This window comes from Phragmites australis, chromosome 7, assembly GCF_958298935.1.
Source record: "Phragmites australis chromosome 7, lpPhrAust1.1, whole genome shotgun sequence".
Lineage (NCBI taxonomy): Eukaryota > Viridiplantae > Streptophyta > Magnoliopsida > Poales > Poaceae > Phragmites > Phragmites australis.
This window is the reverse complement of record NC_084927.1, coordinates 5,067,481-5,086,148: the sequence shown is the minus strand read 5'-3', so window position 1 is coordinate 5,086,148 and position 18,668 is coordinate 5,067,481. Positions and strand designations below refer to the sequence as shown.

General features: G+C 56.0%; 1 protein-coding gene across 1 annotated transcript; it reads left to right on the top strand.

The window, feature by feature from the left end:
• The first annotated feature begins 17,301 nt into the window (after positions 1–17,301).
• LOC133925363 (zinc finger protein 11-like) lies at positions 17,302–17,715 on the top strand. The gene has a single exon (XM_062371313.1). It carries the CDS (start codon positions 17,302–17,304, stop codon positions 17,713–17,715), a length of 414 nt encoding a protein of 137 aa, XP_062227297.1.
• The last annotated feature ends 953 nt before the right edge of the window (positions 17,716–18,668 follow it).

The following is an 18,668-nucleotide window of genomic DNA, read 5'->3' as shown; positions in this document are numbered from 1 at the left end:
TCTGTGGGTCATCGGGGAACTGGGGTGCTCGGGAACCAGAGGCTGTGGTCCCGAGCACCTTCTCCCGGAACTTAGATTTTTCTCATCTTGGAGGAGGGACTTCGCGAGATAGTGACACGTGGCGGACGGCTGGCCTGGTCTCGAGACTCAGGGGCCCCCAGTTCCTGGTACACCGACAGTAGCCCCCGGGCCCATTGGGAGGAGATGGCACGGAGACTGCGGATGGGCCCTTCGTCGCAGTCGAGGCCGAGGCTGGCGTAGACGCCACATGGCAGGCTTTCGAGAGGTGGCCTTTTTAGACCCGGGCCTCGGGTATGACCCAGCGGGGAGACGAGTAGACGCGTGTCCACACAACTCCCGAAGGGTATGACGACCGTACGGGCGGCACGCGCGGCCGCTGCGCAGATCGAGGAAAATACGCCTGGCAGTTGCTGACGCCGCACGATCGGCGGAAGATTCGCCTGGCAGTTGCGCCGATCGAGGGGGCGTTTCGCCAAGCGAACCGTTGGGCGGCAACATTCGAACTTTGAGATATAAAAAGGGGGAGGGGATCGGTCCGCCCCCCTCTTTACGTCATCTTGCACTCCTGCTCTTGCCTCCTTCGTGCTTCGAAGCCCTTAGGAAACTTTCAGGCGACTGGAGCACTTCTCCTTCCCTTTCTCCACCACCAAAACACCTCCACTCCTGCCGAGATGCCAAGGGTCGGAGGAGGCCGTCGCGACAAGGCTCCGGACAGCATTCTGCCGGAGTCTCGTCTGAGGAATGAAGAGGCGGCGGCCAAGATCAGGAAGTTGTTGGTGCCCGAGGGGCAAGAGGGAGCTGTGGTGGTGACGCCGGTGACAACCGTTCCCGGACGGATTGTTCTCTTCACCTCTTTTGTGGCGGCGGGGTTGGTGCCGCCGTTCTCCACCTTCTTCCTCCAAGTGCTCGAGACCTACAGCATCCAGTTGGTGCACCTAAGCCCTAACTTCGTCGTGGTGTTGGCGGTCTTCGCGCACCTCTGCGAGATGTTTGTGGGGGTGGCGCCTTTGGCGACGCTTCTACGGCACTTCTTCGTCTTGCGGCCGGTGGGGAAGAAGAGAGGGCACTCCACGGCGGATGTCGCGGGGTGCTGCAACCTTCGGCTACGAGACGGCCTAGGGGAGCACTACATCCCCCAGGTACTGCGCAGCAAGTGGGAGGAATGGCGACGGGACTGGTTCTTCATCGATGTCGACCCCCACGAGCGTCTTGATCTACCAGAAGCGGCGGCAGAACCTCGGAGGTCGACGTGGGAGGTGCCGCCGCCAGAGGACGCGAGATTGGAGCCGGTGTTTGAGTGCATCTGGCATCTGCGTGACTCCGGACTGACCTCGGTCATGGTGGTGGTGGACTTCCTGCGCCGTCGCCTGGTGCCCCTGCGGGAGCGGGCCCGGCCGTGCTAGTTCTACACTGGGCCTGAGGACATCACTCGGACCCAAATCGGCGCAAGCTGGGACCTGGGCCTGGCGGAGCTGAAGGGCATGGCCCGAGTGATCACCGGAGTGGAAGACATGAGCCGGGCGGAACTCCCATGGCCAGAGATGGCGTTCTGCGCCAATCCCGATCGGGTGGCGATCATGGCGCAGCTGCCGGAGTTCGATGCCCAGGGGCTCGTGAATCGGCCGAGGAGCCGGAGCCCCGAGGCCTCTGAGCTCCCGGGTTTGGACGAGCTGCTCTGCGAGGAGGCTACGAACAGCTCGGCGCGGGCTGGCGATGGGGCCGCCGCGGGCAGTAGCCGACGTGCCAGAGAGGAGGGCACCGCCGAGACTGCAGTGGTGGTGGCGCCAGGGGATCGGGGGAAGCGCCCCCGAGTCCTCATCTCGGTGCCGGATTCCCTGTCATCGCCGTCGGAAGCGGCGGCGTTCCCGGTCCTGGAGCCGCGACTCGAGCGGATGGGGTCTGGCCCGGCGCCCGAGAGCCGCGTGGCGGCCCCGTCGAGCCCCCAGCGGAAGAGGCGACGGGAGGACTCTGGGCCGGTGCCGCCGGACCCGGACTTCAGGCTCCCGGCGGCCAAATGGCAGTATCGGGGGACGACGACCGGGTAAGTTTCCTTCTTTGCTCTTTCTTGGGCGCTCCTTGCCCGAACTGAGCTTCGATTTTGATCTTCGCCTATCTCCCGCAGGTCGACCGCGGGCGCCACCGTGATTGAAGGGGCACGGGCACCGAGGCCAGAGCAAAGCCTGCCGGCCGCGTCGACGGAGGTGGATGCAGCGACGGCGGGGGCACCAACGGTTGTGGCGGCCACGGGGAGGACGGCGGAAGTAGCGGCCGAGAGGAGGACGGAGTAGTCGTCCGAGCCCTCAGCGCCGGCGGAACCTACCCCGGGCATGCAGAGCCCGGGGCGGATGATGGTGGAGACATCGGCCTTGCCGGTGCCGGCGGACGCGGCGGCCGAGGCGGGAATGCGGCCGCCGCCCGAGTCTTCGGCACCGGTGGAACCTACCCCGGGCAGGCAGAGCCCAGGGCGGACGGTGGTGTGGCATCCTGTGGAGACCTCGGACCCCCCGGAGGCGATCTGCGGGGAGGCCGACGCTCCACCGGCGCCCGGCCAGCCCGCCGACCCTTTCCTGGCTGCGATCGAAAGCGTCCAGGTGGCGGTCGGGCGACTGGGCGCGGCAGTGGACGCGAAGGCGGGGCAGCTCGAAGCTGAGCACGCCCGGCTGACTTCGGAGAGGGCGCAGCTCGCAAGCGCCCAGGAGGAGGCCCGCGCAGCGACCGCGCGGGAGCGAGAACTCCTGGAAGATACCCACGCGGAGGTCACGCGGGAACAAGAGATTTTGAAGGCCGTGCGTGCGGAAGCCACGTGGGAGCGACAAGACGCCGCCCGCCTGGCTGAGGCGTCGAGGCAGCAGGCTGCCGAGGCCCTCGCCAGGATGGGGCAGGCGCAGGAGAAGGAGGCAGCGGTCGCAGTCCGCGAGAAGGCGGCGGAAGAGCTGCGGGCCGAGCTGACCCGTCGGGAGGGCGAGGCCGAACAGATGCGCGCCGACCTCCAACGCTGGGAAGATGACCTCTGGAAGATCAGAGAAGACATCTCCCGTTGGGAGGAGGACATCTCCCTTCGGGAGGTGGACAATGAGATCACGGCGGCGGATCTTGGTGCTCGGGAGGACTCGCTGGCCCAACAAGAGGATGTGCTGGTCCGTTGGGAGGGGGAGCTGAGCCGTCGAGAGGTCGAGGCTGCCGCGGCGGCAGCGGCCGCCGCCACCAGGGGGGAGGAGAACGCGAAGCACGAGGTGAAATTAATCGCCCGTGAGCGCGTCTTGTCCGAGCTGGTGGCGCAGACGAAGCAAGCTGCCAGCTCCGCAACCGACGGCAGTTCTTCTGGCCCGGCCGGGGACCAGGGACTTGAGGCACAGCTGCGAGCTGTGAAGGAGAAGCTCGAGACCACGTTCGTCTCGCGGGTCAACCTGCAGCACATGTTGGAGGATATACTCCGGCGGATGCGGCGGGCCGTGGAGAAGGGCGGTCTCGGACGGCTCGTCGAAGACCAGAAGAGTGACAGCCCCGCACGACAAGTCCTAGGGCTTCAGCTGGTTTGCGAGCGCCTCGAGGCCCTGCCATGGGCCGTCCAGGAACTCGCCGCCCGGGAGGGACGCGGCTTGGCCCATGCGGTGGCCGAGCATGTCCTAGCCTGCTACCGAAGCAGAGACCCGAACTTCCCGCTGGAGCCGGCGCGGGAAGGAGTGGTTGAAGCTGAGGGAGAGGCCACCCGGGAAGCGGTTCGGAGTACCACTGCCGAAGTGGTGGCTGGTTTTAGGCGGGAAGTGCCGCCGCCGCCAGCCCCCGGGGATGATCCAGAAGACTCGGACACCGCCTCCGCCGCCGACTAGGCTTTTTGTAGTCATTTTTCTTTCTTTCGTTGTTGTCTTGACGGATGTAAATATGGGAGTGATCCCTCAGAAATGCTTGTATTTGCCTTGTGAATACAACGGCAGCTTTTCTTTGGGCTCGCAACTCCAATGTTCTTGAGTACTTAGTGTTCCTTCCGATGTTTTGCCTTGAAGTCCCGGGGAGTACTCAGTCGGACCATTCCCGACCTTTCCATCCCCGAAAACGAAGTTGTCCCAATGCTACTCTCGGCGCACTCAGCCCTCGAGCCCTCGCGAGTCCACATCATCTAAATTGAAAGACAAAGACACGAACCTCCATGCTCGGGAGATGGATCGATCCAGCACGGAACACTCAGTTAGTAGACGGGAGACGCGTGCGGGCGGAAATGTGACCAAGAGTCCCCGTGGTCCGGTGGTGCCCGGGCTTAAGATGGACCGGACCGAGCACTGACAGCCTGCCCCTGAGGCCTGAGCTCCGGACTACTCGAGCAGCTCGAGCGATAGGATTACTCAGGGCACCCAAGGACTCGGTAGTGCTCGGGGTCCTTAAAAGCGGACCGAACACCACGACCACCACGAAGGGCTTCGGTCGGACATTACCGTACGCGCGGTACACCTTTCTACGAACCGCTCTGTCGTTCTAGGAAAAAGTAGACACACGGTAGGGTTTTGTGCGTGAGGAGATCATCTTGCCAAGCAGATTAAAATGCGAGGGCCCCCGAACATGACTCGGGAACATAAAATTATTGAACGTAAATTTGTCTGAATTTAACCACTCACCGGACAGCTGTCGTCCTTTCGGCCAACCGATCCAGGAGGAGTGTGTGCTTCCGAGCTCGGGATGCCTGGGGACTTGGTTCCTTCAGCCGGAGTGCCCGAGCGCCCAGAAGCACGCGAGGATCCCGGGGTCGGGTGATCTCGACCACTCATGCCTAAGTGGTAGGACCACCCGAGGACCCTTAGGGCCGACCAGCGATCGGGGCGTCGAAGCCCTCGCGGTCGAGCTGCTCTTGATTGTCGGCCTGTGACTTAAGAGAGAATAGGGAATTTCTTTGCCTGGTGCGCTTTGTCAGTGTGGTACTTGTTATAGACTGCTCTCGTTTTTGACCCGAGACCTCTTGAATACCCAAACCGGCGGACGAGAGCGGACAGAGGCATAACCCAGAGGTCCTATGGTTTGGTGGCGCCCAGGTATGACAGACCAGATCGAGCACCGACAGCCCGCTCCGGGGGCCTGAGCTCCGGACTACTCGAGCAACTCGAACGATAGGATTACCCAGAGTGCCCCGAAACTCGGTAGTGCCCGGGAGCCTGCCACGACACCAAACACCACAGCCTACCATACCGGACGTAAGTCAGCAGCAACTGCCCGCGTGCATACCGATTGGGATTCTTTTATCAGCGGGGAAAATGAGAGAGCGAACTTTTTCTCGCACAATCGAGCATCTCACCAGACAGATTAAACATACGGAATCCAGAAAAATGAATTTGACATAGCGACTGCATATTGAGATATTGGATTTACAAATTTTACAAGGTTGGGCGACGGTGACTTACCCAAGTGGTGGTAGCCCCCGGTCAACTTGGGCGGGGGGAAGCCCCCGGCCTGGTTGACCTGAGCCGCGAGCATGGCCATCTACGGGTAGAACCTACGGAGGTGCTCGATGTTCCACGAGTTCGGGAGTGGCTGCCCATCGTCTGCCGCCAACCTGAAGGAACCTTCTCGTGGGACCCCGATCACGGTGAAGGGACCTTCCCACATAGGGGACAGCTTATTCTTTCCTTCGCGCGACTGGACGCGTCGGAGAACTAGGTCCCCCACCTCGAGAGATCGGGCCCGGACATGGCGCAGATGATATCGCCGCAGACTCTGCTGGTACCGAGCCGCCCGAACGGCGGCGCGCCGCCGGCGCTCTTCCAGGTAGTCAACGTCGTCGAGCCTTTGCTGCTCCTGCTCAACCTCGGAATATGCATGAACCCGAGGGGAGCCTAGAGTGAGCTCGGAGGGGAGGACCGTCTCAGCGTCGTAGACAAGGAAGAACGGAGTCTCCTCGGTGGCGCGGCTTGACGTGGTCCGATTAGCCCATAGCATGGCGGGCAGCTCGTCCACCCATCCCTTCCCGTGCTTAGCGAGCACGTTATAGGTATGGGTTTTGAGGCCCCTTAGTATCTCCGCGTTGACGCGCTCGACTTGCCCATTACTTCGAGGATGAGCGACGGAGGCGAAGCAGAGCTTGATGCCGAGGTCTTCGCAATAGTCCCCGAACAGGGCACTCGTGAACTGGGTGCCGTTGTCGGTGATGATCCGGTTCAGGACGCCAAAGCGACTGGTGATGCCGCAGATAAACTGGAGCGCCGTGTTTTTAGTCACCTTGATGACTGGGACCGCCTCCAGCCACTTGGTGAATTTATCGATGGCGACATATAGGTACGCATAGCCCCCGATTGCTCGGGGGAATGGACCCAGAATGTCCAACCCCCAGACCGCGAAAGGCCATGACATGGGGATGGTATGAAGAGCCTGAGCTGGCTGGTGAATCTGCTTTGCGTGGAACTGGCACGCCCTGCAGCGCCGAACCAGCTCGGAAGCATCCTGGAGAGCTGTAGGCCAGTAGAAACCTTGCCGGAAGGCCTTCCCGACCAGCGTGCGGAATGATGAATGGCCACCGCACTCGCCCTCGTGGATCTCAGCGAGAAGATCGCCGCCTTCTGCCCGGGAGATGCATTTCAGGAGGACACCTCCTGCGCTACGCCGGTAGAGATCCCCATCTACTATGGCATAGCGTCTGGACTGCCGAGCAACTCTTTCGACAGACGCCTCATCCCCGGGAAGGAACTTTTCCTTCAAGTACCCTCGGATGTCAGACATCCACGAGGCATCTTGAGAACATTCGGCGAGTGCAGCGCACTCGCCGGACGGCGGCGCCCTGACGTGGCTTCCCACTAAGGGCATCGCCGGGGTCCCCTGAATTGAGTTCGAGGTTTCCCCTTCGTCCTGTTCGGCAGGCAGGACGGAAGGCCGTGCGAGTCTTTCTTCAAAGACTCCGGCAGGGACGCGCGCACGGGAGGAGGCCAGGCGGGAGAGCTCGTCGGCCAGAGTATTATCGCGACGAGGGATGTGCCGCAACTCCAGGCCATCGAAACGCCTTTCCAACTTCCTGACCGCTGCCACGTACGCCGCCATTTGAGGATCCGTGCACTGGTACTCCTTGGATACCTGGTTGACCACCAGTTGGGAGTCCCCTTTGACTGGGAGGCGACGAATCCTGAGCCCCACCGCAGCTCGGAGGCCGGCGATGAGACCTTCATATTCCGCCATGTTGTTGGACGCACGGAACTGCAACTGTACGACGTACTGGAGCTCTTCACCCGTTGGGGAGGTGAGAACCACTCCGGCCCCTGCGCCTTTCAGCGAGAGGGAGCCGTCGAAGTGCATGACCCAGTACCCGGGCGCGTCATGCCCGGGATAGGCAGAGATCTCTTCTGGAACGATGTTGGGGACCGGTGTCCACTCTGCCACGAAGTCGGAGAGCGCCTGGCTTTTGATCGCCTGGCGACTGACGAAGTGTAGGTCGAATTCCGCCAGCTCCACTGCCCACTTGACAACACGCCCGGTGCCTTCCCGGTTCCGGAGAATGGGTCCCAGTGGATACGTGGTAACCACCGAGACCTTGTGCGCCTGGAAGTAGTGGCGCAGCTTTCGAGAAGCGACGAGCACGGCGTAGAGCAGCTTCTGAGCCTGGGGATATCTTGTCTTGGCTTCCCGGAGGACCTCGCTGACGAAGTATACCGGTCGCTGTACTCAGCGGGCTCGGACGGCGGCTTTACCCGGGGGGCTGCTGCAGCCCCCAGGCTCGGCGGCATGGTCGGGGCTGGTCGGATACTTGGGCTCGACTTCCTGATTGGGAGGAGCAGTGTGCTCGGGCTCGACCCCTTGCTCAGGGGGAGCCGCGAGGACGGGTGAGTGCTCGGGGGCCTCTGGGAGCTGGGACCCAGCACCTGGCCCCAGGCACTCGTCGCGCTCTACCACCAGCACCATGCTCACGACCTGAGGAGTGGCTAAAACGTAGAGCAGCAGGGGCTCACCTTCGGAGGGAGCCACCAGCACGGGTGACGAGGTGAGGTACTTCTTTAGATCGCGGAAGGCCTGCTCGGCCTCCGGCGTCCAGTCGAAACGACCGGACTTCTTCAGGAGCTTGAAGAGGGGGAGCCCTAGCTCCCCGAGCTTGGAGATGAAGCGTCCGAGGGCCGCCATGCAGCCGGTGAGACGCTAGACCTCTTTGAGTCGAGCCGGGGGTCGCATCTGCTCGATGGCCCGGATCTTCTCTGGATTGGCCTCGATTCCTCGGCCAGAAACCAAGAAACCGAGGAGCTTGCCCGCCGGCACCCCGAAGACACACTTCTCCGGGTTGAGCTTGAGGCGGGTAGTGCGGAGACTGTTGAAAGTCTCGGCAAGGTCCTCGAGCAGGGTGGCGCGGTCTCGGGTTTTGACCACGAGATCGTCGATGTAAGCTTCGACGTTGCGGCCAACCTGTGAATCAAGGGTAATACGAATAGCGCGCTGGAAAGAGGATCCAGCGTTGCGCAGGCCAAAAGGCATTGACATGTAGCAATAAGTCCCCACTGGAGTGGTAAAAGCAGTTTTTTCCTCGTCCCCTACGGCCATGTGAATCTGGTGATATCCAGAGTTTGCATCTAAAAAGCATAAAAGATCGCATCCCGCAGTTGCATCTACAATTTGATCAATGCGAGGTAAGGGGAAGGGATCTTTAGGGCAAGCCTTATTTAGGTCGGTGTAGTCCACGCACATGCGGAGCTTGCCGTTGGCCTTCGGGACGATGACTGGGTTTGCCAACCAGTCGGGGTGGAGGACTTCTCGGATAAATCCGGCGTCGAGGAGCTTGCTGACCTGCTCACGGATAAACTCCTGGTGCTCAGGCGCCTACCGCCGAACCTTCTGCTTCACTGGGCGGGCGTCCGGACGCACCGCCAAGTGATGCTCGATCACCTCCCTAGGGATCCCGGGCATGTCGGATGGTTGCCAGGCAAACACGTCTGCGTTAGTCCGGAGGAAGGCGACGAGCGCGCTTTCCTATTTGCTGCCCAGGTCACCGCCGATCCGAACGACCTGGGTAGCGCCTTCGCCCACCATGACCTCCTTCGTCGGAACAGAGGCGTCGGCGACGAGTCGGGGTTTGGATGAAGAGGGTCCCGGGCCCCCTGTAGAACCTTCGACCTCGGCCCACGCGGAAACCAGAGCCATGTATGACTGCTCAGCGCAGGAGACGGCGCCGCCGGAGTTGGTGATCACGGAGATGGGGCCCGCGGGGCCCGGCATCTTAATCGTGAGATATGCATAGTGCACGACCATCATGAACTTGGCGAGCCCGGACGTCTGAGGATGGCGTTGTAGGGGAGAGGGAGCTCCGCGACGTCGAAGAGGACGCACTCCGTGCGGAAGTTGTCCCGACTCCCGAAGGTCACGGGTAACTCGACCTGCCCGAGGGGCAGGGAGTGCCCGGGGGTCACTCCGCAGAAGGGGAGCGACGGCCTTAGGCGCCTGGAGGACACCTGCAACTTCTCAAAAGCCTCCTTGGAGAGGAGGTTGAGGCCTGCACCACCGTCGATCAGCACTCTGCCGACCTTAACGTTGCAGACAGTGGGGGACACCACCAGGGGTAGTCGCCCCATGGCTGCAGTACTCGCGGGGTGATCGACCATGCTAAACGTGATCGGGGCGTCCGACCACCTCAGGGGCCTAGCGGCCTCCTCGCTCGGGGTTGCCGAGCACACCTCGCGTCGCATGACCTTAATGCCACGGCGCGAGGAAGGCGTGTAGGCGCCTCCGTTGATGAAGGCGACGGCATGCTCGGGCTCCTGGAAACCAAGCTCGGCGTTGTCGGGGGCGACCTCAGCATCGCCTCCCCCACGGGACTCATCGTGCTCCCTCTGGCGCTGCTCGACAAGTCCTTTGACTGTATGACACTCTGTGAGGTCGTGCCATCTGGTCTGTGTATGGGGCACCATTTGCCTGGCTCGGGCCCCGCGGGAGCGGGAACCCTCGCTGGAGCAGGAGCCCGGCCGGAGGCCGGGGCTCTTGCGGGAGCCGGTGCCCTAGCTGGTGCTGGGGCCCTTGCGGGCACGGGGGCCCGAGGAGGGGCCCTGGCAGGGGCCCTTGCGGGTGCGGGCCGTCTGTCGGTGCCCGCCCAGCGCTCTTGCCGGCGGTCGGGCTCTTGAGCCGGCCTATGGGCGGGGCCCTGGGCCGGCTCGACGGGAGCGGCTTCGCGCTTCCTTCTCTTTTTCTTTTCCCGCTTGTCAGAGCGGGAAGAACTTGGCTGGTCGGCGACGGGGCGGGGAGCATGCCACGCCCTGGCCTCCGCAGCCTTGGTACACTTATCGGCTAGTGCAAAGAGCTCCGCAGTGGTCTCGATCTCGTGCGTACCTAGCTTTTCGAGCATCCGCTCGTCGCGGACGCCCTGCCGGAAAGCGACGATAACAGCGTGGGGGGCCACCCGCGGGATGGTGTTGCGGACCTGGCTGAAACGCTGTATAAAGCGCCGCAGCGTCTCCCCCTCCTGCTGCTTGACGGCGTGAAGGTCGCACTCCAAGCCGGGGCGCGTGAATGTGCCCTGAAAGTTGGCCTCAAACTGGTGGCAGAGGTCATCCCAGGAGCTAATAGACCCTGGGGGTAAGTTAATAAGCCAGGAGCGGGCAGAACCCCTCAAGGCAACATGAAAATAATTTGCCATCACCTTTTCGCTACCTCCGGCCGCTTGAACGGCCGTTGTGTAGATCGGGAGGAACTCGACAGGATCGATGGACCCGTCGTACTTCCCCAGCAGCTCGGGGCGGAACTTGGAGGGCCACTTGACCCGATAGAGCTCAGCGGCAAAGGCACGGCAACTGGTGCCGTACCCCGCGGCGCGAGCGGGTGTCCTTGGCGGTGAATGCCGGCGAGCCAGGGATTCCCGGTGATCGTGGGCCGGGAAAGAGGAAGCCTGGCCCTCTGCCTCGACCTCCTGTCGGGTTTCCCGCTGGCGCTCGAGAGTGACACGAGCGTCCTCGTGGCCCCTCCGCTCGTTAAGACGCAAGCGAAGGTCCCGGGCTTCGGACACGGTCAGGGGGACGGCACTCCGCCTGGAGGCCCCCCGGCCCGTGCGGACGTTGCCCGTTGAGGAGTCAGTTCTGGCAGCGCCACGCTGGGTGGTGGTGCGAGGACTCCCGGCCAGTACCTGACGGCGAGCAGTGCCGACCAAGGCGATGACATCTTGGATCCATCGGCCTTCCAGAGTGTTCGGCGTGGCCTGGACGGGCGGGTGCCTGAGGAGAGCATGCGCTGCAAGCAGCGCGCTCCCCGGGCTGGCCTCGCTGAATGCGAGTCTGCGCCGAAGTGGCACCCGGCGCTGTCCAGAGGCGGACCTGGCGGCCGGGGTCTCGACCTCTTGCTGGGGGTCGGAAAGTGCATCAGCGGCGGCGGCGGCGGCCCTGCTGGGCCCAACGCCTTGGTCCCCTTGGGAGGGAAAAACCGCGCGCGTGGATAGCGGCTGCTGTTGGAACGCAGCAGCGACTGGGGCCTCTTGGGCGTCGGGTAGCGCTCCGTCATTGGAAGTGGAGCCGGAACGCTAGAGACGGTGCCCACCGGCCATCTTTTCTTGTGGAAGGAAGCAAACGAACAAATTCAGGGATATTCCCCCCTACCTGGCGCGCCAGCTGTCGGAGGATGAACTCCTGTCGCAGGGACCCCGAGAGACCCCTTTTTAAAGATTCGACCGGGGGGATGATCCTGAACGAGTTCGTCGGGGGAATAAATGGAAACGGAAATAAATGCACCGGGGTTTAGATAGGTTCGGGCCGCTCGGGGGCGTAATACCCTACTCCTGTGTGGATGCAATATACTTCTTTGAAGGGAATCCTTCAAGGATGTGCCTGGTTACAAGGGTGTATAGCTAACAGAGAGCTTGGGGCTCCCTTGCTCTAGCTCTACCCGAGCTTTCTTGTGGTGTTCTTCGAGAGTGTCGGGTTGGTTTTTGGGCTTGTCTTCCTGTGGTTCTATCTCGGTTTCTTAGGTCTGTCTTCTTGTGTTATCCATCCCTTCCTTTTATACACACGCCGACCTCGACTTACCCCAAATGGGAAAGTGGGGGCACGAGTTCCAATACGCCACGGAGAAAGGCATCATCATTCCATCCGGGCGAAGTGACAGGGGCGGTGGAAAAACGCGGTGCGTATCCGACCACCCGTTACTGTGGACGTCTTGGCACCGTTGAGAGGGCCCACCGGGCGGCCACAGAGGCACCCGACGCGCCCACCCTGTCTTGTTCTTCTGCCAGGATAGGGTGGCAGGCGGAACACTTTGATCCTAGCAACGTTATCCCGAGATACCCCGGATGATACGGGACGGGACCCGTGCAATTAATGGACCCACGCCCCTTTGCCAAAGCATGGCAGGGACTGACACTGCGGCGTGGGCAGTTGGGAATGTCAGGATGTCAGGCCGCGCATGCCCATTAAATGCAGCTTCGGACCTTTGACTGGCTGACACCTCGCCGACGGGTCCTTCCAGGTCGTCGGGGCGTCGGGTGATCTTGCGCGAACCTTCGGGGAACCGAGTGCTCGGGGGCTGCCACGTGCAGTCCCGAGCACTCTCTCCTGAGCACTTCTTGTAGAACCTTCGGGGAACCGAGTCCTCGGGGGCTGCCACGTGTAGCCCCGAGCACTCTCTCCCGAGCCCTTCTGTAGATCTTTCGGGGAACCGAGTGCTCGGGGGCTGCCACGTGCAGCCCCGAGCACTCTCTCCCAAACCCTCCTGTAGAACCTTCGGGGAACCGAGTCCTCGGGGGCTGCCACGTGCAGCCCCGAGCACTCTCTCCCGAGCCCTCCTGTAGAACCTTTGGGGAACCGAGTCCTCGGGGGCTGCCACGTGCAGCCCCGAGCACTCTCTCCCGAGTACTTGGTTGTTTGGCCCATCAGGGGACTATGGTACTGGGGGCGAGCGGGCACCCTCCCGAGCACTTTCTTCCCGGTACTTGGACTCTGCGGGTCATCGGGGAACTGAGGTGCTCGGGAACCAGAGGCTGTGGTCCCGAGCATCTTCTCCCGGAACTTAGATTTTCCTCATCTTGCAGGAGGGACTTCGCGAGATAGTGACACGTGGCGGACGACCGGCCTGGTCTCGGGACTCAGGGACCCCCAGTTCCTGGTACATCGACAGCGATTGACACTCTGAAGCGTGCTAGCATCCCTTAGGATGAGTTGGAAGCCCTAGAAAGGCAACTAGCTCCTAGACCATCCTCGGCACCACCAACTGCTCCAAGCACCACTACGACACCTGCAAACAAGACGATGAACTTTGTCAGTGCTGGGGTAGAGGCACAGGCTGAGGGTAGCAAGCAACCGGGTGGTAACAATGAAGACATCGAGCTGCCCGACGAGAGTGACGATGAGGAGCCGGATGTACATGTCCAAATTGCAGAGAAGAGTGTTCCTGTTGCGGTGTTTGATGAGCTTGGCAAGAGAGCTGCAGAGAAGAGGAAAGCCCAGGTGCATGTGCCTAAGAGAATGAGCAGCTAGGCACCCTTGAGAGGATAAAGAGACGACACCAATAGTCTGTCAGTGCTAAGATGCGAACCCGTGTCTACCATTGTGTGACATCAAACATGTTCAAACGTCAGGCTGATTCGCGTTTCGGGCCAGGCTTTGAAAAGACCAACAGGAAAATCGCAAACCTGAGCCTAACGTCGAGCCGGGTTCCTAAGCTCGAGCTCGGCCCAACATTGGTTTTTTCAGGATGTGCTCGCAATTTTTCGGGTTTTCTTGGGTTTTGGGCCTATTTTTGAAGCCTGAACTTGGCCCGAAAGGAACTGCGGGCTTGTTTTTGAAGCCCAAGCCTGGTCCATGCACTGGTCGGGCTATTTCAGGTTGGGTTGGGTCGAGTATGTCGAGCCAGGCTACCCATGATCAGGTCTATGTGACATGAGCTTAGTGATGCTATAGTTGTTACTTGTAAACATGTTTTGAATAGTGTTTGCTCTTCTTGTACAAGAATTTATTGAAATTAATCAGTGTTGATGCATGACCATTTTTTGTGTAGTTTTGGACTTGTTTCTTCTATTTTTGAAGGAATTGGTACCATTTATTTTTGTTTTTCTCATTGTGGAAAATTGTTCTGTCAGCGCTATGTCTCATAGCATTAAATGCTACAATGGCCTTGCAGACAGGCGTGGTGCCGGTCGGTTGATGGGATAGGGTCTATAGGACGACCAGGTGTTGCACTTCTGCGCTAGCCACAACTTTGCTTACCAGGAGGTGGTGCCTGGGGAAGGAAAATATTGGAGTGGATGACATTAAATGAGATTAGACTGGTTAGGTGGGTACCTGTCTCGCGGCCAGCGAGGGTTGGTCGCAGGGTTTCCTTCTGCGATCAGGGGACTGATCGTGTGAGCCCCACCTGGTCGCAGGGTGGGCCACGGTCTTGAAAATATATATTGCCATCTGGCATTTGTAGGTGTAGGCCCTCCTGACAGGGGATCTCTTTATTCTTTACATCGACAATGAGGTAATTGGTTTGTGATTTTAGTACCAGCTTTGTTCATCTCTGATCATGAGTATGTAAATATATAGTAGCTGCTCATGGAGGTCTATAACATACTCCATTATGTTCATAGAGCTTGTATATTTCTAGGACTCCAAATTTCATTTTACATTTTTGAGCCATATTTGATGATGTATCATGAATACAACTACACATGAAAGCATCACATAATTTTTGGATTCATCTCTGCTTTCCCTGCATATCCATTTGTTTTAACAATGTGGCCAAGAGAAACAAACTAATCATAAAAGGGCTTGATGAAATTGATATGACAACGCACTAATCATAATAGGATTGCCCCATGGTTAGAGAGGCAAGTCAAAGTAGAGATGCAGTTAGACCCTAACCATGCAAGTTAACGAGTATTGCAGCTACATGATCGTCCTGACCCACACCCCTTGCATTGGTTTCTTAGGTAGTACTACTTGAACATGATGATTTTGCAGTTGCATGGACATGAGTTAAGTACCGAGTATAGAAACCTCTTAGTTTGTGTTTAAGTTAATATGCACTAGAGGAAAAATTTTGCAGTTGCATGGACATGAGATAGGGTTGCTCTAAATAATTTTGATGCATATTTTGTTTTTCTTGTAGACAAATTACGTATTGCTCCTCTAACTGTTAAGTATTCAAATTGCATTAAATCGGAATATAATGTGTGTCGGTAAGTTTAGAAACTGTAGCGTTAGCATGAGTACTCTACTAGTCTTTTTGTAGTGGTCCATGAATCACTGGGCCTCATTTTAGAATAAAATGTGAATTAGAGTCGAGCTGTTTTTACAAATGGGTAGCACAAGTTTTATCGGCAACAAATATATCATAACACACAAAAAAACATATCATAACTCCCGGCACCATGGATAAGTAAAACAAGCCTTTCACCCACACATGAGTGACAGATATTCATATAAACTCATGACTATACTTCCTCCCTCAGTAAATGTAGATCTTTTCACATCTCTGTGTTGTTAAACTTTTAGATCTTTTTTTTAACGGTGTGACCCTATCTACGTGGTCTTTTAGGAGATCAGAGGCTAATGCGGGATAGGAGAATCGAACCCCACTGGTCGGGCTCTCATCTTGGAGCCAAACCACCGACTCCTTGCCTGTCCGCAAACTCTTAGATCTTTCCACCACAATGTACATAGCAAAGTATATGGATTCAACGCATTTATGTAATTTCATCAACGTCTTGAAAGGCAAATATATTTATCTTAAAAATACTTTTATGTGTGAAATTTCTATTATCTGTTAACATATTGCGATCAATAAAATCAAAGTCTTGGCACAAGAGCGCATCTCCTTCCTTTCACGATTGCCAGAGCTCATGGCAGCCTTTTCTTTTCTAAAAAATAAAAAGAAAGGGCAATCAACTAGTTAGTTATTCAATTTCTTGAGAAATGCGGAAATTAAAGAAAACAGATAGCTCTACCCATATAGTACTATTTGGTAACAATTACAATTACTTTTCTGCTAGCATATCATGCCTTTCTATACTTAAACTGAGGTCTGTTTGGTAGAGCTCTCTCTGATTTAAATTCTTTGCAAAGAGTGATTTTTTAGAAATAATTATGTGACTGAAAATGATTCTCTAGTGATTATCTAGAATAAACTATACGGAGGAAGTGATTCTGTACGAAAAGTGAATCAGAAGAAGTTTTTTTTCCTCAACTTCTAATTTATTTAAGAGAATCACTCTCACAAATTTCACTTAAAAAACTAAAAATTATTATTTAATAAAACTTTACTAATTTCAGACAAAAAGCTACTCTGCCTGAATCGCCTAGTGCTGCCCAAATGCAATGGCTGAGAAACCCAGGCCAGCTGAGCGAGCTGACTGGAAAACATATCCCATCCAGCAGAATTTTAATGTGGGACATGACCAATGCGATGTGTTGCAGAGCTCTACAAGACACTTGACCAATCATGAAGCCCGGCTTCGGCCTCTCTCTCCCTTGTGGAAATCGAAAGGAAATCGAGAACGAGCAAGTACCTACGCAGCAGTCCTAATGTTGCGTGCAGTCAAACTCAGACTAGCAAGTGTGGAGTAAGGCCATCTACGCTTTCAGCGCATCGGTAACACGCCTGCAGTCTTTTGCCGCTTTGCGCATGCATGCTGGAGTGAGCCAGAAGCAAACCTTCTTATACCTAGCTAGTTCAATTCACGGTGCTCAACAGTGTGCATCAACGTCCCCTACGGTTTACAACCTCTTTGGCTGGCTTTGGGTGTCTGAAAAGCTCCTGCACGCCTTGCAAATACATGTCACTTAGTCTTCCCCAGAGTGGCTCGCATTGTTCTGACGGTATCTTGGTTGTAGCATCAATGGCATGCCACTTGTGCTTGGTACTCTACCTAAATAGCCAATGTGTCTCAAGAAAAAACAACAGTAAATTATAGATAGATGCAGAGTAGAGTACTATATGCACTAGACATGCAAAGGTATATATATATATAAAACTTTTACATACGTATCTTTTCTATTTTACATATATATATATATATATTTTAGTGTATTATATTTTATGTACAAATACAAAGATATTATCAAAAACTAATAAAATTGATGGACTTCTTTTTTATTTTTTCATATAGTTTATATTGAAGTATCTTAAAATGAATATATAAACATACATAACAAATAAATATATCTAGTTCATTTAAGTGATCTATTACAGTAGAGAATATGTATTTATGATAGTACAAACTAGTTTGGCCAAGATAGATAGATGCAGCTGAGTGCACATACATGTGATGTGTGCCTTGATGAATTAATCTGATTCTTCACTCAGACTAGCTAGTAGACCACAGCCACCAACAATGGAGAGAGATCATGGCCGCGGCCTCATGCAGCAACCGGCATGGACGCCAGCCACAACTTCAGCTTGGCCACCGGCTGCTTCTCGTGGCCGCCACTGCAGCGGTCGTCGTCGTCCTACACCTGCGGCTACTGCAGGCGGGAGTTCTGGTCGGCGCAGGCGCTGGGAGGTCACATGAACGTCCACCGGAGGGACAGGGCCCGGCTCAGGCAGTGCTGCTCCGCCTCCGCGTACACTTCCTCTCTTCGTCCTCTCCCTAACCTCAACTTCTCGCCGACGACGTCCGAGCCGGTGGTCTACAGGTTCTTCTCGGCGACGACGTCGGCCACTGCTGCCGCGACGAAGGCCGCCTTTGAGGTGAATTTGGAGCTGGGGATCGGAGTATGCAGCGGCGGTGGTGACATTGAGGAGGACGGGTTGGATCTTGAGCTCAGGCTCGGATGCGCTTGGGAGTGAAATGCGTGCGTTAGATCATCTCTAACTACTTTTTTTATTTTATTTACTTTTTAAATATCTTTTTCGTTTTTATTCTTTTTATTTTTTCTTATTTCTAAGAGCTTCTTTTCGAAGGGATTTCTGAAGGGAAAAGAGAGAATCCTGTTCTGAAAGGAATGAACTTTGGAATCCCCTCGTGACGAAAACTGTGAAGAAAAATCATTAGAACACTGAAGGAAATAAAGAGATTCTAAGTCCTGAAAGGAAATCGTTGGAAATAGTTTAAGGATGGGTTTGTTTCAGCTGTGGATGATGAAAAATAATTTATAGATGTAGATTGTAAAAAATTGGATTATAAAAATTAAATTGTACACTCTGCAAAAGTTAATGAAAAACGGATAACTGAAAACTATATTATACAATTCAATTTTTATAATATAATATATTTGTTTTAACTCGCAGATTATAATTACAATAATCTATAAACTAAAATAAATAGTTCTTTAAGTGTAGCTTATGCATGCAAACCGCTGTGTAGAGAATCAATGTAACGGTCAATGCTAGGTGCTCTCGTAGCTGTAGTCTGCCTTAATTTGGAAGAATAATTCTAATCTTATATGCTTTCTTCTTCTTATAATAATAAGAGCATTCAGTACATATTTCAAAATAAATGAAAAATGGCAATGTGATGTTACAACCAACATTATCTTCCTTTTTTTTATTTTTATTGATCCCTTTTATCTCCTTTGATCGTTTTAAATCATGTGAGGAAGTTGTGGCGGCGGGTGGTTCTTCATCCGGGCAGCCTGATGCCATCATCGCAGGCTGCGTCATTGATGCCTACATTTTCCAGAGATTCATCAACCAAAAAATGTTACAACCAAATGGAACTGGAAGCACTTATCATAGTACACATTTTTTACACTGGGTTAACAGGGGAAAAAAAGAGCTTTGGAAAATCAAACGAATGCCAG

What these genes read in the sequence shown, in the direction of transcription:
- LOC133925363 (XM_062371313.1), top strand. Translation starts at nt 17,302, where the DNA reads ATGGACGCCAGCCACAACTTCAGCTTGGCCACCGGCTGCTTCTCGTGG.